This window comes from Cervus canadensis, chromosome 3, assembly GCF_019320065.1.
Source record: "Cervus canadensis isolate Bull #8, Minnesota chromosome 3, ASM1932006v1, whole genome shotgun sequence".
NCBI classification, from domain to species: domain Eukaryota; kingdom Metazoa; phylum Chordata; class Mammalia; order Artiodactyla; family Cervidae; genus Cervus; species Cervus canadensis.
The window spans coordinates 99,538,739-99,565,893 of record NC_057388.1 but is presented as its reverse complement, the minus strand read 5'-3'; the positions used below and the strand labels follow the sequence as shown (position 1 = coordinate 99,565,893).

General features: G+C 42.0%; 2 protein-coding genes across 2 annotated transcripts; both read right to left on the bottom strand.

Annotated features, from left to right (window-relative positions):
- Positions 1-6,684: 6,684 nt before the first annotated feature.
- On the bottom strand, positions 6,685-7,248 carry LOC122437832 (olfactory receptor 9A2-like; the record flags this gene model as incomplete). Its single annotated transcript, XM_043462349.1, has 1 exon — positions 6,685-7,248. A coding segment is annotated over one exon (564 nt), but the record flags the coding sequence as incomplete, so codon positions are not given.
- Positions 7,249-23,617: 16,369 nt separating this feature from the next.
- On the bottom strand, positions 23,618-24,670 carry LOC122437957 (olfactory receptor 9A4). The gene has a single exon (XM_043462417.1). It carries the CDS (start codon positions 24,620-24,622, stop codon positions 23,678-23,680), a length of 945 nt encoding a protein of 314 aa, XP_043318352.1. The 5' UTR covers positions 24,623-24,670; the 3' UTR covers positions 23,618-23,677.
- Positions 24,671-27,155: the final 2,485 nt, after the last annotated feature.

The window sequence follows — 27,155 nt, the reverse complement described above, 5'->3', positions numbered from 1 at the left end:
TTTTCCTATTGGGAACCAGTCTGTTGTTCCATGACCATTTCTAACTGTTGCTTCCTGACCTGCATATAGGTTTCTCAAGAGTAGTGTTTACTAAATAAATATTCACCTTATGAAAATAAACACCATTTAATTATTGAGTACCTTGCTCAAGAACATTACATCTTTTCCAGTTTTTCACCAGTATAATGATGCTGCAATAAATACCTTCACCTGTAACATGTACATTTGCACAGTAATAGCTTCCTAAATCATATTACATATATTAACTGATATCCAATCACCTTCCAAAAAATCGTATCTATCTATAATCTATTAAAATGAGATTCTGTTGGGGCCACCCTGACAGATTTCCACAGAAAGGTGTAGGAAATTTTTTCATCCATGTTCACCACGTGAGTTCCCAGTATGATACTAACATATGAGGAGTCAGTAATTACATTGTGAAAGAAAGACACATCCCAGAGGTGCTCATCTCCATGGGAACAGTGCTATCAGCTGCCCAGTCGACCACTGTCCCAGTACTGCTTGTTAGCCTCTGAGTTTCAAACGTCAGTTCCTATCATGACTGTCCGTTGAATGTGAAGTGAGGCTGCTGGCACACGAGGAAATCAGAGGGAGGTAGATACTTTCTCTCAGAACCTCTATTGCACAGGCAGCTTCTCTAATTCAGGCCATGGTTCATTGACCCTAGAGGCCCCTCCAGTGTTGGTGAAGGCCACAGGAGCCAAACAGACACTTCACAAGTAGGAAGGAGTGTATACCAGCAAAACCCAATAGGAAAACTTCTGTCAGTTTCTTCAAGCTAAGGATGTACCTACCCCCTTGACACGGCAATTCTGCTCCCAGGTATTTACCTAAGAACTGAAACCACATCCTCACAAAGATCTGCTTTAATGTTCATAGTAGTTTAATTCATTACCTCAAGTGACACAAAAAAAATAGACCCACCAAGAGAATGGTACAGTCAATCCTCATTATTCACACATTCATTATTCTCACATTCATCAACTCACAAAAACCTACATGTAGCTCCAAAATCAATATTTCCAAGCACATTCAAGTTCATTAATCAACATGGGCATGTATACTCATAGTCAAAAATTGGAGTCACCTGGAGCACATGTTCTCAACTGAGGTTAAAGAAGGCAACAACCCTGCCATCTTGTTGCAGCTCCTATACCATAAGTAAATATATTTTGTGCTGTTTATTTAGCAACATGTTTTTGGCATTTCTTTGCATTTTGTTGGTGATTTTGCTGCTTAAGATGGCTGTCAAACATAGTGCTGAAATGCGGATCTCCCGGTGCTAAGTGCAAGAACACTGTTAGGTGCCTCATGGGGAATATAAGCTTGTGCTGTGCTTAGTCGCTCAGTCGTGTCTGATTCGTTGCAACCCCATGGATTGCAGCCCACCAGGCTCCTCTCTCTGTGAGGATTCTCCAGGGGAGAATACTGGAGTGGGTAGCCATTCCCTCCTCCAGGGGGTCTTCCCAACTCAGCGATTGAACCCAGGTCACCCACAATGCAGGCAGATTCTTTACCATCTGAGTCACCAGGGAAGCCCAAGAATACTGGAGTGGCCAGCCTATGCTTTCTTCAGGGGATCTTGCTGACCCAGGAATTGAACCGGGGTCTCCTGACTGCAGGTGGATTCTTTACCAGCTGAGCTACCAGGGAAGCCTAGGTAAGTATTAAACAAGCATCATCATCTAAAATACCTGTTTGATAAACTTCTTTCAGGCATGAGTTACAGTCTCTTGGCTGTGTGTCAATGTTAGTGAATCAGTAATACATATTAAGCAACATGTTGTTCAGCAGAATCAAACATAAAATGAGGGTATATACTGATTTGCTGATGAAAGGAAAAGTAAATTAGTAAGTACAAATTTGGTGAGCTGGCAAAGAGTCAAACCTAGAATTTGTTATTGAGTTCAACATCAGTCTGCTCACCCCAGCACAGGCAAAGAAACTAAGAGACAACGTGTTGAGGCAAGGAATACTTTCTTTGGAAAGCCGATTGACAACGATGATGGCAGACTAATATCTCAGACCAATATTATGGGGGTTGTGGATGCCTGGTTATTTTATAGGACAGAGAGGGGGAGGAGTTGAGGAAGTAAAGACCATTATCTTGCAAACATCTCCCTGAATGGAGATGACAACATCATTTCATTCCATCGCAAACTGCTCCAGTGACTTTGTCACTTCAGGGGGTGAAAGACTGAGGAAAGAAATAACTACTTAAACCATTAGGGAAACAATAACTATGGAAACTATCAGGGAAACGACCATAATCAATTGTAAATTGTGTTCTGTGACTGTTTTGTCCACGTCCTGAAAACACCGCTGTATGTGAAGAGATTGAAGAAAGCATCCCTGGGATTCCCTGTGGTCCACTGGTTAGGACTCTGAGTTTGCCCTGCTGAGAGTGTTAACAGGAGGAAAAGGGATAGGGCAGAACTTTTGAAAGAACGACATACAGTGGCATCACTTAAGGACACAATACAAACAGATTAGAGTCAAATGGGTCCAAGGGGGAAGACAAGTCGACTTTGACTAGACCTTGAAAACACGCTATGGTTTTTCCAGTGATCATGTACGGATGTGAAATTTGGACCATAAACAAGGCTGAGCACTGAAGAATCGACGCTTTTGAACTGTAGTGTTAGAGAAGACTATTGAGAGTCCCTTGGACAACAAGGAGACCAAACCAGTCAATTCTAAAGGAAATCAGTCCTGAATACTCATTAGAAGGACTGATGCTGAACCTGAAGCTCCAATACTTTGGCCACTAGATGCGAAGAACTGACTCATTGGAAAAGACCCTGACGCTGGGCAAGATTGAAGGCAGGAGGAGAAGGGGACAACAGAGGATGAGATGGTTGGATGGCATCACTGACCTGATGGACATGAGTTTGAGGAAGCTCCGGGAGTTGGTGATGGACAGGGAAGCCTAGTGTGCTGCAGTCCACGTGGTCATAAAGAGCTGACACGACTGAGTAAGTGAACTGAACTGATCCTCAATCAGAAAGCTATATGACACACCCAGAGGTGCCATGATGGTTTCAAGTCACCATCAAAAGACCAAAAAGTGGGTGGTGGCCCAGATCCTAGAATTCTCTACCCCTTCCTCAAAATAATTGGAATAATCCTCCCACTCATTAGTCTATGAAATTACAAAGCCCATAAACGCTAACCACGCCACATTTCAAGGCGGCCAGACTTGCCCTCTGAGATGGCCCATACTCTGTGCAGTGTGCTTCTCTCTACTCTAAAGAAATCCACTTCTTACTTATCCACTTTGTCTCTCACTGAATTCTTTCTGAGATGAGACATCAAGAATCTGAATTCCGTTAGGGCCTGAAACCAGGTACCAAGGTTCTGACTGGGTTTGAGTCCCAGCACATGAGTTCAAGACTCAATCTGAGGTAAATGGTTTCAGCTCCCTAGTATGGATTATCCAATTCTTCAACTTTTTTCTTGGGATAAAAAGATATCTTCCATCTGTGCTTTCAGTGAATGTGTCTCCTCTAAGCAGGAAGAACCTGGCCAGCTCCAAGCTGATGACCTCAGCTCTGACATTATATTTCCTCTTGTGGTCACACACCAAGAGGGAGGAGAGGCCCCAAGGAACGAAGAGGCACGGGACTTTCATCCCTATGTCCCATCAGTCCGACAGTCTCCATCTGAGGACCAGCACACACAAAAAAACCAGCTGTAATTTAGAGGCAACATCCTCTATATTCTGAAGTCCCAGATCCCTAGCTGCAGCAAGGAACCAGACCTTCAAATAGATAGTCTGTCCCTCGGACCAAACTGCCATCATCTCAGCTTCATAGAGCAACTTGTAAAGTCCCCCAAATATATCTGCTTCTCTATGAAATTTTCGTTTTGTTGAGAACCCTAGAGCAAGGAAAATATTAGAAGATACCAAATCAGATGGTACTATGTCCCTTAGTTGCCAGGCTCCTTGCTCACTAGATGCATACCTTTGCTCAACTTACCCCTTTTACACTCATCGCCTGTATAACAACACAAACACAGATCACTCTCTAAACTCTTTAGGCTGTATTTCTCTTTCTGTTGGCTTCCATCAACATCTCAAATCATATTACACTTGTACTTATCATTTTAACATCAAAATCCCACATTAGAATTAAGTACCTTGAAGGCACCATCTTTGGCATTCTAGGATCACAACCAGTGATAAGAAGAGAGTCTGACAAAGTGTGTACTCTATAAATATAATCCAGTGAATATATCAATTAGTAGATTAAAGAACAAAAGAATAGACAAAAAATGTCCAACATGACTAGCTTTCCCTCCACTCACTTTGTTCTAAAGCATTTTCCAGTCAACTTGTAATCTCTCTTGCTGCAGATCTTTTACAAACGAGAAGTGATACAAGGAAGAGATGAAGAGGGAGCAGGGTGATGAGTCTCTCAGACAGAGGGCTGTGCCTACACCCAGCACTGCACATCCTCACCCTGCTCTTTGCTATGGAGGGATGATCTGAAGGACAGCTGATCTACTCTGCAGCTGCCTCACTTCACTCCTTCTTTGAGAAGCCAGCCCAGCTCAGCCTTCCCAAAGGGATGCTTTTCTCTTCTCTCCTTCACAGAGGAGAATCACTTGGAAGATATTCATCTCAAGAGAAGGGGAAGGACTAAAAAGTCTCCTGTCCTTCAGTCATTGATGCCACCACTACATGGCTGATACCAGGCAATGCTTGGGAGGCAGCCTGATTCTGTTGTCTTCACTCATAATGAGGAATAACTAGCCAAGTGCAGAAACTGAAAGAAATACAGAAATAATGGTGCTAAGAGGAATCTGGCTGTCCCCCTGTCTCTCATTCTCTCTGCCTCTTTCCTCCTCTCCCTTGTCTACCCCCAAGGATGGTTATTCATTGAAGAAAAAATTTGCACAGGTTCAGAGACACACCAGGAATGTAAGAAAAGGCTGAAGACACTTCCACTCTTCCCACCTGAGGCTAATCAAGTTGGACACCATGGTGTTCTGTGCAGTGGGAGAAATTGAAAGCTCCCACTCAGGAGCTTCTCAACACCCAGGCCGCCTTACTCCCTCGGCCTTCCTTACCCACAACACATTCCCAGCTGTCAAAATCAGCCAACGCAGCTGCTACATGCTTCTCCATGATTACATGGACCCGTACAGAGCCTAAGCCACCCCCAAGCTGTGACCCCACAAGTGGATTCAAGAAACGTGTCAAAAACCTAGAGGCCAAATGGACTTCTGTCCAATTCCTCTCTTCATCTCCAGGGTTATGAGAAGCCCGTCTTTCCCAGATGATCTCTACCCTCTCTGTACCTCACAGCCTCTGATCATAGTTATGGATCCCGGTCAGAGATCCACAGAGAGGATCTGCCACCTACTCTACCGCCAATGTGTTAATGTCATGGACCATTCCCATCTCTCCAACATGCATGCATTCCAAGTGGGGTTGTTCAGTCACACATTTCCCTCTAGGTCTTCAAATGCGATTGGGTTTCAGAGCCCTGCTCACACACTCACCTGCTTGCATTGAGGGATAAAGATTTAAAAATATTCAAATTAATCCCAAAAGTGCTACAGAAAAATGAGAATGGCTGAGATGCTGAGTAAAATTGCAAAATCACATCTGAAATATTTATTATTACACTTCCAAAAACAATTGCCATTTTTCATAAAGTGAACACAAGTCATAGTTAAAAATCAAATGGAATGATGGAACGTCAATGTCCCTCTCCCCATCTGCTTGAGTCTTCTGATCCATTTCCTAGAGCTAAATATTATCACAAACTTCTAGCATAATAAATAGAGACTTGTCTGTATTAACACATTCAACATTGATGTTGTTAAGGAGTGAATTCCTCTTACAACTGCTGGTTGAGAAAATCTCCAAAAAGGCACCATCACTGTTGCACCTTGGACCAGAAGCCTCAAGAAAAGGTTAAACTGTGGAGTTGGACTTGGCATCACTCATAGAAATCACATGGGAAGCTGAGACTTTGAGAAAACCAGGGAAACACAGGACAATATAGGTGAAGATGACCCAGCACCTAGATTCAAATATCTAGGTCAGTTGTCAGAGAATGAATGATTCTTTTCTATACATTTCCCACTTATATCTCAGTGTTGTTGTTAATAAACATGAACACCTTTTATACTTTTCGTTGTTAAATTTTTTTCTAATTTTATGAATTTGTTTTATTTTTATTTATTATTATTTTTTTGGCCGTGCTGGGTCTTTTTGCTGCATGAGGGCTTTTGCCTGTTGGGATGAGTCAGGGCTACTCTCTCATTGGGGCTCAGGCTTCTTATTGTGATGGCTTCTCTTTTGCAGAGCACAGGCTCTAGGGTACATGGGCTTCAGTAGTTGTGGTACACAAGCTTAGTTGCCTGTGACATGTTGGATCTTCCAGACAAGTGATCAAACCTATTTCCCTGCATTGGCAAGTGGATTCTTTACCACTGGAATACCAGAGAAGTTGCATTAAATTTATTTTGTGAGATGTATTTTCACTAGAATAATGTGTATAAATGAATATATCCACTGAAAAATAAGGAGGTGATTATTAAAAGCTAAAAGTCACATTGTAGATCATAAACTACTTGATGATGAAAATGATTAATCAGAGCTCTCAGGCCCAAGATGATGAGTCCATGCTGGTCCTTATGACATAGCTAATCCTTGAGGAGTTGGTAGCAGCTTCTCATGACGTCTCGAAACACCTCTGTGAATTTGTCATTCCGGAGGGTGAAGATAAAAGGGTTCAGAAAAGGGTTCACCACTAAAACCATCAGTGATGCCACTCTGTTGTACTCAGCTGCCTGTGTTTGGTTGAGTTTCACATAGAGGAACAAAGAGCTGCTGTAGCCGATCATGACACAGGTGAAGTGGGAGGCACATGTAGAGACGGTTTTCCAGCGGTGAGAGCCTGAAGGGATCTTGAGGATGGTGGAGATGATGTAGGTGTAGGAGATAATTGTAGGGATCAAAGAACCAAAAAGAACAAAAATAGACATTAAAAACAGCAAAAGCTCTGTGAAACGGCCTTTATCACATGATAGCTTGAACAACTGTCCTCCGTCACAGTAAAAATGGTCTAGCACATTTGATTTGCAGAAAGTCAGATGAAACGTAGCATAGACTGGCCAGATTTGAAACAGGAAGCCAAATACCCAGGGCGCAATTACCACCCAGCGACAGGTGTGGCTGTTCATACTGATGGTGTACCGCAGAGGATTATGTATTTATTATGTAATATGTATTATTACGTATTTATGCAGTAAACACATCAGTGAATGAATCACTAACAGGTCAATGAATAGAAAAGGATGTCCATACTGACCTACTTTCCCTCTTACTATATAGGATAAGACTCTCTTTCACTCTTTAGTGAGGACTACTCTGGTCAATCTGTGGCGTCTCTCCCTGGTGATGCCCTGCAGAATGGCAAGTGTACAAAAGGAAGAAGTGGGGAGAAGTGAGAGAGAAAGCAGAGAAGTCAGAGAGCAGGGTCTTCGGGAACGGCGGAGCTGTCTGTCACCAGCACTGAGAACAGCTGCACGTGCTCCTTGCTCTAGAGGAAACAGTGCCTGTAGAGTTGGTTCACCATGCAGCTCCGAGTCTACTCTTTGCATCCCACATGTCTTCCTTCTACATGGTAGCAAAGCCTAGAACTTCTAATCCTCATCTTCTCTCACTCACTCTTTCCCAGAGGGGAACCCATGGCATTTACTCACCTCCAGAGAAGGGAACTGGACTGCAAAGTTCTATGGCTCCGGGATCAGCCCTGGGTACCCCCCGCCTGATGAGTGCTGAGCACGGTCTGTGAGCCAGAGCAAGCAACGGCTGTCTTCACTCTCAGTGAAAGAGGAACACCTCACATGAGCAGCTTAAAGAAAAGTCCAATGACCAAAGTACCATGTCTCTCTGTTTCTCTCTCTCTCCCCTCTTCTTTCCTTCATCTCTCTGTCCCCAAGGAGACTTATTCACTGAGGAAATAAACCACCCAAGTTCAGAGAATCCCTAGAGAAGCAGTGAAAGGAGAGCCTAAGAAACTTTCCCCTTTTCCTCTCGAGGCTAATCAAGTTTAGAACATGGAACAGTTCTAAATGGCCAAACTTGAAATTTCTGGGGCAAGGTGTTTCTCAGCACCCAGCTGGTCTTCCCTCAGACCCCAAGTCCTGGTTGTCATCAAAATGGTCAGAAAATAGCCAAACCCTGCTCTCCACTGTGTCTCTCTGATTCCATTCAGCCCTGCAGAGCCTAGAGACCCACAAACAGAAGACACCTTGTATGGCTCTAAAACATATGAAAACCCAACAGCCACCAAAGAGCCTCTGTCAAAAGTTTTCCTTCATCCCAATCCCCAGGAATGCCATCTTTTCCAGATGATCTCTGCACTCCACCTACCACATACTCTCTGACCACAGTTATGGGAACCTGGGAAGAGAGAAAGACGAGGGAGAAACCTCCATGCACACCAACCTATAGCCTGTGAATGCCACAGCTGGTTCCAGTCTCTCTAACCTGCATGCATTCCAACTGTGCTGTTCAGCTATATGTTACCCTAGGTACTGAGACAGGCAGGCCTGGCGTGCTGCAGTCCATGGGGTCACAAAGAGTCGGACATGACTGAGCAACTGAACTGAACTGAAATGCTACCAGGGCACCTTCCTGACCTGTCTGAACTGAGAGGTAAAGGATGAAGAAGCAACAAACAGAACTGACCCCCAAAAAATAGTATGTAAAGGTGACATCTGGGATGCTAAATAAAATAGCAAAATCACATTTGAAATATTTATATTTACCTTGTTAAAAACAGCTTCCGTTTAAAACTACTCCTGGTAACTTGTATTCAACACAGTTTGGAAGTCCTAGTTACAGCAATCAGAGAAGTTAAAAGAAGTAAAGGGAATATAAATTGGAAAAGAAAAGCTAAACTTTCACTGTTTGCAGATGAAATGATACTACACATAGCAGATCCTAAAGATTCTACCAGAAAACTAATAGAACTCATCAATGAATGTGCTAATGTTGCAAGTTAGAAAATTAATACTCAGAAATTTGTTGCATTTCTATACACTACAAATGAAAGATCAGAAAGAGAAATTCAAGACAATTACATTTTCCATCACATTGAAAAGAATAAAATATTTAAGGCAGAAAAGGAATAGTTCTAACTAAGGAGACAAAAGACTTGCACTCTGAAAACTTTAAGATGCTGATGAAAGAAATCGAAGAGACATAAACAGATGGAAATATATACCACGCTTGTGGATTGGAAGAATCAATATTGTCAAAATCACTATACTACCCAAGTCAATCTACAGAGTCAATGCAATTCCTATCAAATTACCAATGGCATTTTTTCACAGAACTAGAACAAAAAAAAATCTTAAAATTTGTTTGGAGACACCAAAGACACTGAATAACCAAAGCAATCGTGAGAGACAAAAAAAGAGCTGGATGAATCAAGTTCCCTGACTTCAGCCTATGCTACACAGCTATGATCAAAGCACTATGATGTGGGCACAAAAACAAAAATATAGGTCAATCTCCCAGAATAATGAAAATGAAAACAAACATAAACACATGGACCCTACTTAAACTCAATGGCTTTTGCACAGCAAAGGAAACAATAAACAAAATGAAAAGACAATCCACAGGTTGGGAGAAAATATTTGCAAATTATGTGACTGACAAGGGATTAGTCTCCAAAATTTAAGAACAGTTCATGGTACTTAGTACCATCAAAACAAACAACGCAACTAACAAATGGGCAAAAGATCTAAATAGACATTTCTCCAAAGGCATTTACATGGCCAAGAGGCATATGAAAAGATGTTTAAAATCATTAATTATTAGAGAAATGCAAATTAAAACTACAGTGAGGTATCACCTCACACCAATCAGAAAGGCCATCATCAAAAAATCCACAAAAAATAAATGCTAGTGAGGGTGTGGCAAAAAGGAACCCTCCTACACTTATGGTAGGAATGTAAATTGATACAGCCACTAAGAAGAACAGTATGCTGCTGCTGCTGCTAGGTCGCTTCAGTCGTGTCCAACTCTGTGCGACCCCATAGACGGCAGCCCACCACGCTCCCCCGTCCCTGAGATATTCCAGGCAAGAACACTGGAGTGGGTTGCCATTTCCTTCTCCAATGCATGAAAGTGAAAAGTGAAAGGGAAGTCACTCAGTGGTGTCCGACTCTTTGCGACCCCATGGATTGCTGCCTACCAGGCTCCTCCATCCCTGGGATTTTCCAGGCAAGAGTACTGGAGTGGGGTGCCATTGCCTTCTCCGGAAGAACAGTATGGATGTTCCTTAAAAAGTTAAAAACAGAGCTACCATATCACCCTGCAATCCCTGTTCTGGGCATATATCCAGAGAAAAACATGATCCAATAGGATACATGCACCGCAGTGTTCATTACAGCACTGTTTACAATAGTCAAGACATGGAAGTAACCTAAATGCCCATCAACCGAGAAATGCATAAAAAAAGGATGTGCTACATATATACAATGGTATATGTGGTACACTACAATAGTATATTGCTCAGCCATTAAAAAGAATGAACTGTGTAGCAACGTCTACAGACCTGGAACATCATACTAAGTGAAGTAAGTTAGAGAAGGAGAACTATTGTATGACACCCCTTATATGTGGAATCTAAAAAGAAATTATTATATAAATGAACTTACTTACAAAACAGAAAGAGACTCACTGACTTAAGAGAATGAACTTACGGTTTCTGGGGGGAGGATGTGGGAAGGGATAGTTAAGGAGTTGGGGATGGATGGGTACACACTGCTGTATTTAAATAGGTAACCAACAAGGACCGACGGTATAGCACATGGACTCTGCTCAGCGTTATGTAGCAGCCTGGATGGGAAGGGAGTTTGGGGGAGAATGGATACACGCATATATATGGCTGAGCCCCTTCACTGTTACCTGAAACTATCACAACATTGTTAATTGACTATACCTCAATACAAAGTCAGTTCAGCTCAGTTGCTCAGTCATGTCCGACTCTTTGCGACCCCATGGACTGCAGCACGTCAGGCCTCCCTGTCCATCACCAACTCCCGGAGCCTACTCAAACTCATATCGATAGAGTTGGTGACGCCAACCAAACATTTCATCCTCTATTGTCTGCTTCTCCTCCCACCTTCAATCTTTCCCAGCATCAGGGTTTTTTCCAGTGAGTCAGTTTTTCACATCAGGTGGTCAAAGTATTGGAGTTTCAGCTTCATCATCAGCCCTTCCAATGAATATTCAGGACTGATTTCCTTTAGGATGGACTGGTTGGATCTCCTTGCAGTCTAAGGGACTCTCAAAAGTCTTCTCCAACACCACAGTTCAAAACCATCAATTCTTCGGCGCTCAGTTTTCTTTATAGTCCAACTCTCAGATTCATACATGACTACTGGAAAAACCATAACTTTGACTAGATGGACCTTTGTTGGCAAAGTTATGTCTCTGTTTTTTAATATTCTGTCTAGATTGATCATAGCTTTTCTTCCAAGGAGCATCTTTAAATTCATGGCTGCAGTCACCATCTGCAGTGATATTGGAGTCCCCAAGAATAAAGTCAGCCACTGTTTCCACTGTTCTCCATCTATTTGCCATGAAGTGATAGAACTGAATACCATGATCTTACTTTTCTGAATGTTGAGTTTTAAGCCAGCTTTTTCACTCTTCTCTTTCACTTTCTTCAAGAGGTTCTTTAGTTCTTCTTTGCTTTCTGCCATAAAGGTGGTGTCATCTGCATATCTGAGGTTATTGGTACTTCTCCCAGCAATCTTGATTCTAGCTTGTGCTTCATCCAATCCAGTATTTCTCACGATGTACTCTGCTTATAAGTTAAATAAGCAGGGTGACAATAGACAGCCTTGACATATTCCTTTCCTAATTTGGAACCAATCTGTTTTTCCATGTCTGGTTCTAACTGTTGCTTCCTGACCTGCATACAGATTTCTCAGGAGACAGGTCAGGTGGTCTGGTATCCCCATCTCTTTCAGAATTTTCCACAGTTTGTGGTGATCCACACAGTCAAAGGCTTTGGCATAGTCAATAAAGCAGAAATAGATGTTTTTCTGGAACTCCATTGCTTTTTCGATGACCCAACGGATGTTGGCAATTTTATCTCTGGTTCCTCTGTCTTTTCTAAATCCATCTTGAACATCTGAACATCACGGTTCATGTACTGTTGAAGCCTGGCTTTGAGAATTGTGAGCACTACTTTGCTAGTATGTGAGATGAGCGCAATTGTGCAGCAGTTTGAGCATTCTTTGGCATTGCCCTTCTTTGAGATTAGAATGAAAACTGACCTTTTCCAGTCCTGTGGGCACTGCCGAGTTTTCCAAATTTGCATGCATATTGCGTGTAGCACTTTCAGAGCATCATCTTTTAGGATAGAAATAGCTCAACTGGAACTCCATCACCTCCAAGGCCCACTTGTATTCGCATTTCAGGATATCTGGCTCTAGGTGAGTGATTACACCATCCTGGTTATCTGGGTTATGAAGATCTTTTTGTATGGTTCTTCTGTGTATTCTTGCCACCTCTTCTTAATATCTTCTGCTTCTGTTAGGTCCATACCATTTCTGTCCTTTATTGTGCCCATCTTTGCATAAAATGTTCCCTTGGTATCTCTAATTTTCTTGAAGAGATCTCTTTTGCCAAGAGAACGCACTGGTCATAGCAATCACCCTCTGCCAACAACACAAGAGAAGACTCTACTCGTGGACATTACTGGATGGTCAATACCAAAATCAGATATATTACATTCTTTGCAGCCAAAGATGGAGAAGCTCTATACAGTCAGCAAAAACAAGACCAGGAGCTGACTCTGGCTCAGATCATGAACTCCTTATTGCCAAATTCAGACTTAAATTGAAGAAAGTGGGGAAAACCACTAGACCATTCAGGTATGACCTAAATCAAATCCCTTATGATTATGCAGTGGAAGTGACAAATAGATTCAAGGGATTAGATATGATAGGCAGACTGCCCCATGAACTATGGATGGAGGTTCACAACATTGTACAGGAGGCAGTGATCAAGACCTTCCCCAAGAAAAAGAAAGGCAAAACGGTTGTCTGAGGAGGCCTTACAAATACCTAAGAAGAGAAGCAAAGGGCAAAGGAGAAAAGAAAAAATATACGCATTTGAATGCAGAGTTCGAAAAAACAGCAAGGAGAGAGAAGAAAGCCTTCCTCCTTGATCAATACAAAATAAAAAGTAAAAAAAAAAAAAAAAACTCCTGGTTAAAAAAATGTATAGAGGAATAGAAAACAAAATACAAATGTCCCTCTCACCAATGCTGGATTCTCCTGATCTGTCTCATATGTTTAAATACTATGATTAGCTTTCTATTAAATCCATAGAGAAATTTTCTATCATACACATGCATATCTCTATATGGTCTTTTACTTGCTTGTTTAGTTGAAATAATATCTTGCTACTTTCTTTGTTGTATGTTTGTGTGTGGGTGTATTAAACCCTTCCATATTAGCACTCATATATCTCTCACATCATATTATTACTAAATAAATACTCACCTTATGAAAATTACCACCATTTATTTATTGAGGACCCTGCTTAAGAATATTGCATCCTCTCCAGTTTTTCATGAGTATGATGATGCTGCAATAAATACCTTTACCTGTAGGCATGTACCTTTGTACAGCAATAGTTCCCTAAATTATGCTACATTTCTGAGCTGTTATCTAAGCACCCTTCAAAACATTGGATCAATTTACATCTCTTGAAATGAGATCATATGTGGGCCAGCCATACAGATTTCCATAGGAAGATGTGGGAAATTTTTATTACCATGTTCATTGTGTGCAATTCTTAGTAATGATACTAACATATGAGGAGCCAGTATTTACATCATGAAATAAAGACACATCCCAGAAGTTCTCACCCCCATGGGAACTGTGCTGCCAGCTGCCCAGGACACCCTTGACCCAGCATCTGCCTCTTAGCCTCTGAGCTCGGATCATGTTGGCTCCTGTCATGACAGCTGGAGATGCATGAGGCAAGGCTGCTGGCAAAGGAGGGAATCCAAGGAAACTACACTCTTCTCTCAGAACCCTTGTTGCAAAACCAACTTCCCTAATTCAGGGCCCACTTCATTTACTCCAGATGTCCCTCCAGTGTTAAGGCCACGGGAGCCCAACAGATACTCAGAAGTAGGAAGGAGTGGATACTAGCAAAACTCATTAGGAAAGATGTTGTCAGTTTCTTAAAACTAAGTATACACCTCCTCTATGACTCAGCAATTCTGCTCCCAGTTATCTACCCAAGAAATGAAAAAATATGTCCTCACTGAGATGTCTATTTTAATCTTCATAGCATAATCTTCATTACATCAAGTAACACAAAGCAAATGTCCATCAGCAAGAGAATGGTATAGTCAATCCTCATTACTCACACATTCTGTATCTGTGGATTCATCTACTCATGAAAACTTATGTGTAGCTCCAAAATCAATATTTCCAAGACCTTTCAAGGGAGCACATGCTCTCAACTAAAGTGGAAAATGGCAAAATTCCCATCTTCTTGTTGCAACTCCTACAATGTAAACAATGGCTTCTTTGTTGTCTAATTAGCAGATGTTTTTGGCATTTTATTGGTGATTTTGCTCTTAAAGACGACTCCCAAGCAGAGTGCTGAGGTGCCTACCTACTGTTGCTAAGTGTAAGAAAGATGTTAAGTGTCTTACAAAGAAAATGAGCTCAGATAAGCATTAAACAAGCTTTTTTACCCAAAATACATATACCAGGGACTTAGTGGATAAGAATCTGCCTGCCAATGGAGGGGACACGGATTCTATCACTGGTCTGGGAAGAGTCCACATGCAGCAGAGCAACTAAGCTCCTGAGCCACAACTAGTGAGGCCTCCAGCCGAGAGCCTGTGCTCCACTACAGGAGAAGCCAGGGCAATGAGAAGCCTGCTCGCCGCAACTAGAGAAAGCTGGCACCCAGCAACAAAGAACCAGCACAACCAAAACTAAATAAATAAACACACACACACACACAAATGTGTTAGGCAAACTTCTTTGGGGCTTCCCTGCTGGTTCAGTAGTAAAGAATCTGCCTACCAATGCAGAAGACACGGGTTCCATCCCTGGGTCAGAAAGATGCCCTGGAGAAGGAAACAGCAACCCACTCCAGTATTCTTGCCTGAAGAATCCCATGGACAGAGGAGCCTGGCAGGATACACTCCATGGGGTCACATAAGAGTTGCACATGACAGAGCAACTAAACAACAACAACTTCTTTCAGGCATGAGTTACAGAGGTTGGCTCTGTGTCCATATTAATGGATAAATACTATTTACTAAGTAAGGTGTGTTTGAATACCAACAAACATAAAACAAGGCTATGTGCCCATCAGTCGACGAAAATCTTGTGGTAAATGTTCCCAGGAACATTTCTCCTACAGCAGTGACTTAGTATTCAGTGTTCCCAGAAACTTGAAAGACATAACCACACAAATAATGAGAGTCAGCTGCATAGTCATGTGAGGAAATACTACTCAGCAATGAAAAGTAACAAACTACTGAGATACACAGCGTGGGCAATCTTCACCTACACTACACGGAATGAAAGAGCCAGACACGCCAAAGACTGAATACTTCGTGAGGTGAAGGGAAAAGTACTCAGTCGTGTCCAGCTCTTTGCGACCCCATGGACTATACGGTCCATGGAATTCTCCAGTCCAGAATACTGGAATGCTAGCCTTTCCCTTCTCCAACTTTATGACTCCACTATAAATGCTCTAAAGTAGGTCAAAAATAATCATAATCCATGTTTTCAGAAATCCCCAAAGTGACTGCCTTGGTCCTGGAAAGAAATTGACTAGGGAAGATTATGAGTGAATTCTGGAATACACTATCTCCTTTATATACTGTTGAATTCTATTTGCTACCTTTTTATTCAGGATTTTTACTTCTATCTTTATGAAATATATCAGCCTGCAGTTTTCTGTTCTTATAAGATCTTTCTCAGGTTTTGGTATCAAGGTCATTTTGGTTATTATAAAGTGAATTGGGAAATGTGTCTCCTTTTTCTGTGCATGCTCAGTTGCTAATTCATATCTGACTCTTCGCAACCCCATGGACTGTAGCCCACCAAGCTCCTCTGTTCATGGAATTCTCCAGACAAGAGTATTGGAGTGAGTAGCCATTCCCTTCTCAAGGGCATCTTCCTGACCAAGGGTTTGAACACGTGTTTCCTGATCTCCTGCATTAGCAGATGGATTCTTTACCTCTTTCTATCTTATGGGAAAATATGGCATTACAGGCACACTTCATTATAATGTGCTTTGTTTTACTGTGCCTTGCAGATAATTGAGTTTCTTACAAATAGAATGTGGCAACTCTGCCTTGTTTGATGATGTTCAGAATATTTTAGCAATAAGGTATTTTTAATTAAGGTAAGTACATTACTGTTTTACACATAATGCTATTGCACACTTAGCAGATAACATAGCCTAAACACAACATAGGCACTGGAAAATTTTTTTTAAAAATTAAAAGTAAAAATTTAAAAATTCACTTATTTTACTGCATTATTCACTTTGTTGCAGTGGTCTGGAGCCATACCTGTAATGTCTCTGAAGTATGCCTATGTTTCCCCCTGAAATATTTGGAGAATTTGATTACAAGAGTTTCTTTGCAGGAAAATTTGTAATTACAAGTTGTGGTAGCTAAATAATGCCTGATCACCCTGTCCCAAAAAAGCTACACTCTAATTGCCAGAACCTGTGAATGTTATACAGCAAAAAGGACATTAAAGCTGTGATTAAGTTAAGGTTTTTTTAAATGGGGAGATTGTCTGGGAGTATCTGGGTAGACTCTCTACATCTGATAATATTTCTTCTCTTAAGTCTATGGTTTCTAGTATTATAGAACACTGCCAGCTTTCTTTAGCTTCTTGTTTTCATGTTATAACTCTACCTGTCATTCTTATTTCAATCTATCTTTATATTCCAAGTGAGTCAAGGATAGACATCAAGAGCTGGCCTGACAATTTTGTTTAGCATTTAGTCCATTTACATAGAATATGATTTTTTATTTTTTAAGTGTACCATTTTCCTATCTTTTTATTTTCTCCTAGTACATTTCTTTTCTTCTATTCTTCCTTTTCTGGATTAATTAAATATTGATCTTTTCTAGTATAATTTCTTTTGGCATTTTATACATAACTTTTTTGATTACTTTAGTGTTGCTATCTGGGATTATAATATGCACTCTTAAATTATCACAGTCTACTAGGACTTATTGCCAGGAAAAATAACAACCTCGGATATGCAGATGATACCACTCTAATTGCAGTAAGTGAAGAGGAACTAAAGAATCTCTTGATGAAGGTAAAAGAGGAGAGTGAAAAAACTGGCTTAAAACTCTACATTCAAAAAATTAAGATCGTGGCATCCAGTCCCTCACTTCATGGCAAGTAGAAGGGGAAAAAGTGGAAACAGTGACAGATTTTATTTTCTTGAACTCCAAAATTACTGTGGATGGTGACTGAAGTCATGAAATTAAAAGGTCCTATTTCCTTGGAAGGAAAGCAATGACAAACCTTGATAGCATATTAAAGAGCAGAGACATCATATTACCAACAAAGGTCCATAGAGTTAAAGCTATGGATTTCCAGTAGTCATGTATGGATGTGAGAGTTGGACCATAAAGAAAGCTGAGCGCCAAAGAACAGATGCTTTCAAATTGTGGTGCTGGAGAAGGCTCTTGAAAGTTCCCTGGACAGCAAGGAGGTCAAACCAATCAATCCTAAAGGAAGTCAACTCTGAATATTATTGGTAGGACTGACGCTGAAGCTGAAGCCCCAATACTTTGGCCACCTTATGCAAAGAGCCAACTCATTGGGAAAGACACTGATGCTCGAAAAGATTGAAAGCAGGAGGAGAAGGGGCTGGCAGACGATGAGATGGTTGGATAACATCACCCACTCAATGCACATGAATTTAAGCAGACTCCAGGAGATAGTGAAGAAAAGTCCATGGGTTTGCAAAGAGTCAGACATGACTTAGTGACTGAACAACAATAATCAGGAATTAATATCACACCACTTAGCATAAAAATGTAAAGCTTTGTAAAAGTACAATTACATTTATGCCCCTATCTATCATGGTATTGTTATCACATATACTAGATCTACAGGAGCTATAAACAGATCATGATTTTTGCTTTAAAGATTCATGTGTCTTTTAAAGGAATTTTGAGAATAAGACATATTGTATGGGTCAAAATGGTCATTTGGGTTTTTCCATGGATAAGTGTGTGATGTCTACATATATATTCTTAAATTCTTCCTTAGTGAGTATGTTAGGGCTTCTTATTCTTACTTTTTGTCTATTTGTCCTGGGATGTACATCAGAGACGTATGTAGGGATGACTTTCCCAAATGTAAGAGTGATGTGACAAACTCAAAACTCACAAACCCGTGGCTGATTCATGTCATGAATGGCAAAACCCACTACAATATTGTAAAGTAATTCGCCTCCAGTTAAAATAAATAAATTTTTAAAAACTCACAAATGAGAAGGCAATGGGGAGATTCCCTATTGAAAGAATCTTCCCTGTAACATTATTAATAGGTGAAAATTGGAACACAGCTTTACCATTTCTAGGGATGAACACATGTCTGTGGAAGTGAGCTTTAATTATTGAACTCTTTAACTTTATGTCAAGCCTTAAACTTACTTAATGTAACATCTACCTCTGTCCAACTTCTACCCTTTCGAGTCACATGGAACATGAAAAAAATGAAAGTTTTAGTCGCTCAGTTATGTCCGTGACCCCGTGGACTGTAGCCTGCCAGACTCCTCTGTCCATGGAATTTTCCAGGCAAGAATACTGGAGTGGGTAGCCTTTCCCTTTTTCAAGGTATCTTCCCAAATCAGGGATTGAATCCAGCTCTCCTGCATTGCAGGCAGATTCTTTACCATCTGAGCCACAAGGGAAGCCCTGAGTTACAGGGACTGGCTTTTAAGTATCTTCCCACTTAAATCTTCAAAATTCTATACAAAATCTTATCAGTCACTGTATCCATGCCATGGAATCTTGACCCTGCAGTATTCTAGCTGCCCCCTTGGATGCTAGGTGCCTTTGTGCAGGTTTTCATTCATATGTTCACAGTGCTCTGCATTTAGAGACTTCTTCAAACTGCGGAGACAAATGCTTCAGAACTGGGAGATTTTCTTACACTTTCCTTTGTAATTCACTCGTTTATGCTTCCCTTGTCCTACCTTTGTAGAACTTTTATATTCAGATATGGGACTCCTGAATTAATCTTTTAAGCTGCTTACCTTTCTGATTTTCCAAATTGTAGCCTATTTTTGATATGTTTTGGGCATTTTTATTTTCTTCTTCAGCCTATTTATGAATTTCTTTTTACTAGTCCTAATATTATACTCTAGGAGCATTTTCCTTTATTTTGTGATTTTCTTCACACAGCATCCTCTTCCTCAGGACAAAACATGTTCTAATTTTAAAAGGATATGTATCGTAGGATTTTTAAAATTGTTTTTCTTCCCTAACTGATCTACATTTTAATCGAATTTTTTTTCTTCTGTTTTTCATTCTCTTGATTCTTCCAACTGCTTTGGTAGGTCAGCTGGATATAGATAATGTGACCAACCATCCTGGCTTCACAGTTGACTGAGTTTCTGGGATATGGGACCTTCAGTTTTAAAATGGGAAAGTCCAGGATAAAGTGGGATGAGGGGTCACTCTACTTGTGGAACAGGTATTTCCTTGCCTACACAGAAAATGCAAGGGACCTGCAGTGCCTGGCTGCTATTTACACAAGCTTTTAAGCAGTACGCCTGTTTATAAGCTCTCGCTCTCACAATCCTTGGCAGCTGAGGCCTCTACGTGCTGACTGACCAGTTCTGTTGGGTGAATCGACCTGTTTCTTCTTGCTTTCCCCGTTGCAGAATTTAGTTTGTATCTCAGTCGTATTACCTTGGAAACACTTATTTTTGCTTTCCATATTAAAAAACTGTAAAATATTATCCATTGTAACTTTTCCCCCATTCTCTTTGTCCTTGTTAATTAACAATTTTTGATTCCTACATTGCCTTTTAGTATGACTGGGAGACTGAGTGGAAGTGGTCAGCTGACCATATTAAACAGAAAGAATTATTATTCTCCTCCCTGGAACTTAACTGTAGCATCCCGGGTGAGGGGTCAGCTGTTTCATTTTCATGACTATTGACCCTCCCCGGTGCTTCATTCTCTATCTTCTGGCCCTGGCCTTGTTAGGGAACAAAGGAGTTACTAGGGCACTCACATAGAGTGAATGTGCTCCTATCTGGAACAAGGGAGAGAACAAACTAGAGTTGTGTTTTGGTTTGGAGGACTGGAATGGCTGAAAAGGGGCAGATTTAGGGGAGGTGCCTACTCTGAGCCCTCTCTGGGAATTAAGGAGTCAGGCAGAGAGGAGGCATGCATGAAGAGCTTAAAAATACCTGCTGACATTGAGTGTGGAAAGGGTCAAAATCAAAAAAGTAAGAAGATAAATATTTATAAACAAGCAAGCAAAGTCGCTCAGTCATGTCCGACTCTTCGCGACCCCATGGGCTATGGCCTACCAGGCTCCTCCGTCCATGGGATTTTACAGGCAAGAATACTGGAGTGGGTTGCCATTTCCTTCTCCAGGGGATCTTCCCGACCCAGGGATCGAACCCAAGTCTCCCGCATTGCAGGCAGACGCTTTACCCTCTGAGCCACCAGGGAAGCTATAAATACTTATAAGTTGACCCTCAATACAACAAGGAAACTGCTGACACTGTAACTGGAGAAGTGGCATCGCTCACATTTCTAACACAAATATCAGAGTGCACGGTTACGCTCTGACCCAAGGAGGCTGGTTTTGCACACGACGTGGAGAGGTGGGTTAAACTCAGGCATGTGCATGAATGCACTGGCATGTGTGCACACAATAAGCATATGATAGTGACATAATTTATGAATGTTAATCTCTAGACAACACAGAGCTGTTTAATCCCTAATTTAGGATCTTCTCCAAAAGCTACTAGTCAGGAGGGGGAGATTTCTCCATCTCTGAGCATCCATAAGTGTTGGGCGGCATTCTAAACCAGGAAAAATATTTTTCTCCAGCTGAAAAATTTCTCCGCACTGACTCACAGGGACTAATTAGTTATTTTCTTACTTTGAAAACTTTGTAAGAAATTAAAGCAATTATCTCCTTCTTAGATGGCACGTACCTTAACTCAGCTTCTACTAATACCTCCAGCACAAAATCACTCAGAATTTCTCTCGAGAGACTCTGATGCAATTCTTTCAACCAGTTAACCATGTCCCTTCCCTCGTCAGAAATCAAGTGCAAAAACATCGTTTTTTGTTACTTTTATCTTCTGAAGTGAAGAAGTTCTTGACTTCCAAATGCTGGGAACTTGGTGTAGAAGAAGCTGTTTATCTCAGCATCACCAGCATCACACAGGAAAAATTCTGTCTCACATTGTTTATAGATTAATATAAAATAATCTTGGGCTCCAAAATCACTGCAGATGGTGGCTATAGCCATGAAACTAAAAGATACTTGATCCTTGGAAGGAAAACATGAGAAATCTAGACAGCATACTAAAAAGCAGAGACATCACTTTGCCGACAAATGTTCATATAGTCAAAGCTATGGCTTTTCCAATAGTCATGTACGGATGTGAGAACTGGCCCATAAAGAAGGCTAAAGAATTGATGCTTTTGAATTGTGGTGCTGGAGAAGACTCTTGGGAATCCCTTGGACAGCAAGGAGAACAAACCAATCAATCCTAAAGGAAATCAGTTCTGAATATTTATTGAAAGGACAGATGCTGAAGCTGAAACTCCAATACTTTGGTCACCTGATGTGAAGAGCTGACTCATTGGAAGAGACCCTGATGCTGGCAAAGATTGAAGGCAGGAGGAGAAGGGGGCGACAGAGGATGAGATGGTTGGATGGCATCATCAACACAATGGACAGGAGCTTTGCAAATTCCAGGAGATAGTGAAACCTGGTGTGCTGCAGCCCATGAGGTCACAAAGAGTCGGACATGACTGAGTGACTGAACAACAAAATATTTTATTATACAGATGAAACAGGATTTATTTAACCAGTCACCTATAGCTATCTCATTGTCATCAATATGTTGTTATTACAAAGACACTAACAAAGACGCTGATAACATTGTGCTAACGAGATAAGAAATGGGGAGGTGGATTAGGACTGGGGTAGAGGGTTCTGATTAGGGGAGTGGTGAGGTTGCCAATGCTATAAGGAAGGCATGAGACATCTCTGTGGAAAGCTGGATACTAGTGTGGTAAACTCGGGGTGTGTGAGGAGAAAGGAAAAGAAGGCCCCAGAGATGAATCAAAGACCTGGAACCACAGAAAGAGAACTATAGAGAGGAATCAGGAGGGAAAGTGGCCAGGAGAGGATGAACAAATGAAGGGACAGGAAGCAGGGACCTTGAAGGGATGGCAGAATGTGAGAAATCCAGGGAGGGGGCAAAGGCTGCCTCTTCCTCCACTCTTACTCTTTTTTTTTTTTTCATTTATTTTTATTAGTTGGAGGCTGATTACTTTACAATATTGTAGTGGTTTTTGCCATAAATTGACATGAATCAGCCATGGATTTAAATGTGTTCCCCATCCTGATCCCCCCTCCCACCTCCCTCCCCATCCCATCCCTCTGAGTCTTCCCAGTGCACCAGCCCTGAGCACTTGTCTCATGCAACCAACCTGGACTGGTGATCTGTTTCACCCTTGATAGTATCCTTGTTTCAATGCTATTCTCTCAGAACATCTCTCCCTCGCCTTCTCCCAGAGTCCAAAAGTCTGTGCTGTACATCTGTGTCTCTTTTTCTGTTTTGCATATAGGGTTATCATTACCATCTTTTCAAATTCCCTCAGCCCAGCCACCCGGCAAGGCCAGCGCTCCCCTCCGTTCCAGCTGGGGCACAGCAGCTCTGCGGACCCAGCCCCCTCCTGGCGGGCAGCACAACCCGGGGGCCAGCAGGTGGGAGAACTCCTTGCTCAGCCCTTCCTCCCACACCCTGAGAAGGTCCACAGATTAGAGAGGCGTGTCTGCACCTAAACAACGACCACCCCTGAAACTGTACAGGTGTCAGACTGTGCACTGAGTTCAGAGCCAGCCAAGAAAATGCGCAGAGAAGTATTAAGGCCACAGGACTTTGGCATAGGAAAACAAGAGATATGCTGGAGCCAGAGAAGGAATAGGGAGCTTCACACAGTCAGAGGGTATAAAGCTAAGGACAATCTATGAGAAGATGATTCAAGAACCTGGAATCAAGTAGTTATTCAATTCTGGAGCCAGAGAATATATTTCTGATACTGGCTTCTTCGGAAAGCTAAATATCACATGTATTATTATTACATTTAATTTTAAAACATTTTATTTTGCAGTGCATCATAAGTGAAACATATATATATAAAATAAAGTGAATTTTTAAATAACGATCTATAATGATAAACACCATGGATATAATGTGAAAGAGTTCTGTTGCACACAGATTATTTGATGATGATTAGGCTCCAGTTCAAAGTGCTTTTCAGACCATTCTAGAATTCAGAATGTATTCTCCCATATAAAAAGTTTTAGGGCAAGACTAGTTCCTGAATTGATGACAGCATTGTTTCACTCTGTCCCGAAGTGCTTCTATGAATTTGTCATTCCGAAGAGTGAGTATGAAAGGATTGAGGAAAGGAGTGACCACGGAAACCATCAGGGAAACAACTCTGTTGTAATCCGCGGCCTGCGTCTGCTTGGGCTTCACGTAGAGGAACAAGCAGCTGCCGTAACCAATCACGACACAGGTGAAGTGGGAGGCACATGTGGAGAAGGCTTTCCTGCGGCCAGAGGCCGAGGGGATCTTGAGGATGGTGGAGATGATGTAGGTGTAGGAGACAATTGTAGGGATCAAAGAACCAAAAAGAACAAAAACAGCCATTAAGAAGAGGATGAATTCCATGAAAAGAGTATTACCACAGGATAGTTTGAGCAATTGCCCTCGGTCGCAGAAAAAGTTGTCCACCACATTTGATTTGCAGTAGGAAAGCTGAAATGTGGCATAAACTGGCCAAATTTGAAAAAGGAACCCAAACAACCACGACACAATTACCACAAAGTTGCAGGTGCGGCTGTTCATAATGACGTTGTACCTCAAGGGGTTACAGACAGCCACGTACCGGTCCACAGCCATTGCCCCCAACAGTGCAAACTCTGTGGTCCCCAGAGCAAGGTACAGGAAGAGCTGGGCGACACATGCAACCAGAGATATTGTCTGCATCCCAGGGAGCAACAGCCCCCAGAGCATCACGGGGACGATAATGGTGGTCACCAGGATCTCCAAGGCAGAGAGATGACCAAGGAAGAAATACATGGGAGACTGCAGATGTTTATCCAGACAGACAATCACAATGATGACTGTGTTACCCATTAATGTCACTAAGTAGAAGAAGAAGAAGGTAGCAAAGAGGATATGGTGTAGTTCTCTAGATCCAGAGAAGCCAAGGAGATAGAATTCAGTGGCACTGGAGTGATTCCCCAACATGTAGCTCTGAACTTTTGTTCCTTGTGAAGTCTAGAGAGCAATGGAGAGAGAACATACTTCTAACCTCAGAAAGAGGAAAGACATTTTCAACTTGAGGAAATACACCCTACTCCTGGCTCTACAACATGACTACTTTCTACACAAGGTTAATGGTTGATACTTTATGAAGGAATGTGCAGTATATTAAGATAATAGCATAGGTCCAAAAAAATGAGCAACGGTCACCAATACCACCCTAGGCATGAAACCCCACCCTCCCCAGTATGCACCCTTGCCTCTCAGTTCACATCTTTGCTCTGCTACCCTATCTAGTCCTGGAACACAACATGCTCATTCATACAATGACCCCTTCCATCCTGAATGCCCTAAATTCTCTTCTGTACCTGTTTTGTCCATGTCCTGCAAAGACTGCTGTATGTAAACAGTTAGAAGACAAAAAAATGTTAATTTCTCAGTCGTGTCAGACTCTTTGCAACCTGATGGACTCTAGCCCACCAGGCTCCTCCGTCCATGGAATTCTCTAGGCAAGGATACTGGAGTGGGTAGCCATTCCCTTCTCCAGGGGATCTTCCCGACCCAGGGATCAAACCTGGGTCTCCTGCATTACAGGCAGATTCTTTACCACCTAAGCCACCAAAGGAGCCTATGAGACAGAATTCCTAGTTAATCACAGCCAGACATAGTTACTTCTTTCCTCTGTATCTGCTAAAAACAGGCTCCATTTCAATTACATTCATTTTAAATTTGTTGCCTCTTATATTTATCATTTTAGGGGTACTGGTGGGAATTTGGATCAATCCAGAACATTGTCATGAGATAAGAGCTATTTTTGAAATGAAGTATGAAGTACTTCTCTGATTTCGGGGGAGCTGGCTCCCTAGAATGAATTATCCATGCTTTCCTCTTTACTTTTGTGATAAAAATGATTTTCCATCTCTGCCTTCATTGAATATGTCTCCTCTATGCAGGAAACCTGGCCAGTTTCTAGTTGATGATTTCTCGCTCTGAGATTACAATTCCCCTGCAACCAGATGGCTTTCACTTGGCCCTAATCAATATCTGATATCTATCATGCTTTTACTTGTTTATTCACTTATCATCAATATCCCACATTAGAATTCAGTACCTTGATGGCATATTCTTTAGTATTCTTATATCACCACAAGTGACAAGAAGAGAGTCTGACAATGTATGTGCTCTGTAAACATCATTCACTGACTATATCAATTAGTAGATAAAGAACCATACAATAAATAATGTCCAATCTGACTAGCTTTCCCTCCACTCATGCTTCTCTAAACCATTGTCCAGTCAGCCTGCAGTCTCTCTTGCTGCACATCTCTTACAAATGGCAAATGAATAAGGGATAGATGGTGAGAAAAGAGAGTGTAGGGTCTCAGTTCCCTCAGGCAGAGGGCTCTGCCCACACCCCCCAACCTGCTCCTTGCTATGGAGGGGTGGTCTGATGCACAGCTCGTCTGCTCTGAATCTGTCTTAGTTCACTCGTCAGCCTCTACATGCCCTTGTTCCAGGAGGCAGCCCAGCTCAGGCCTTCCCATGGTGATGCTTTTCACAGAGGGAAATCGCTTGGAAGACACTCACCGCCAGAGAAGGGGATGGAATGTAATTTCTACCACCCTTTAGGCGTCACCTCAGCCCAGCCCCTGTAAAGCTAGTAGAGAGCAATATTTGGCAGACAGGCTGATTCTGCTGTCTCCACTCACAATGAAGAACAAGTGGCCACACACAGAAACCTGAAGAAGTCCAGAAATAATGGTGCTGAGAAGGATCCAGCTGTCTCCCTGTCTCTCATTCTCTCTGCCTCTTTCCTCCTCTCCCTAGTCTGTCCCCAAGGATGGTTACTCACTAAGGAACAATTTGCACAGGCAGATACACACTAGGGAGGTAGTCAAGGAAAAGCTGAAGAAACTTCCACTCTTCCCTCCTGAGGCTAATCAAGTTGGAGACCATGGAAGTTTAAGTTTTGTGCAGTGGGCACACTTGAACGCTCCCAGTCAGAAGCTTCTCAACAACCAGGCTGCCTCCCTCCCAGGCCCTCCCACACCACCACACAATCCCAGCTGTCAACAGTCAGCCACCTCAGTGCTCTGCGCCTCTCCCCGACTACATGGAGCCCTACAGAGCCGAAGCCACCCTGAAGCTGTGACCCCACAAGTGGGTTCAAGACACTTGTTGAAAACCTAAGAGGCCACCAAATGGACGTCTGTCCAAATTCTCTGTTCATCTCCTGGGTTGCATGAAGCCCATTTTTCGCAGATGATCTCTGCCCTCTGTGTACCACATACCCTCTGGCCATAGTTACGCATCCTGGTCAGAGATAAACAGAGAGCATCTGCCACCTACTCCACTACACACCTGTTCATCCCCCAGCCCATTCCCATCTCTCTAACCTGCATTTGTTCCAAGTGGGGGTGTTCAGCCATACATTTCCCTCTAGGTCTCCAAATGTGACTGGTAACCTCCCTCATCAGCTCGAATTGAGGGATAACAGTAGTGTAGAAACAACACTGAG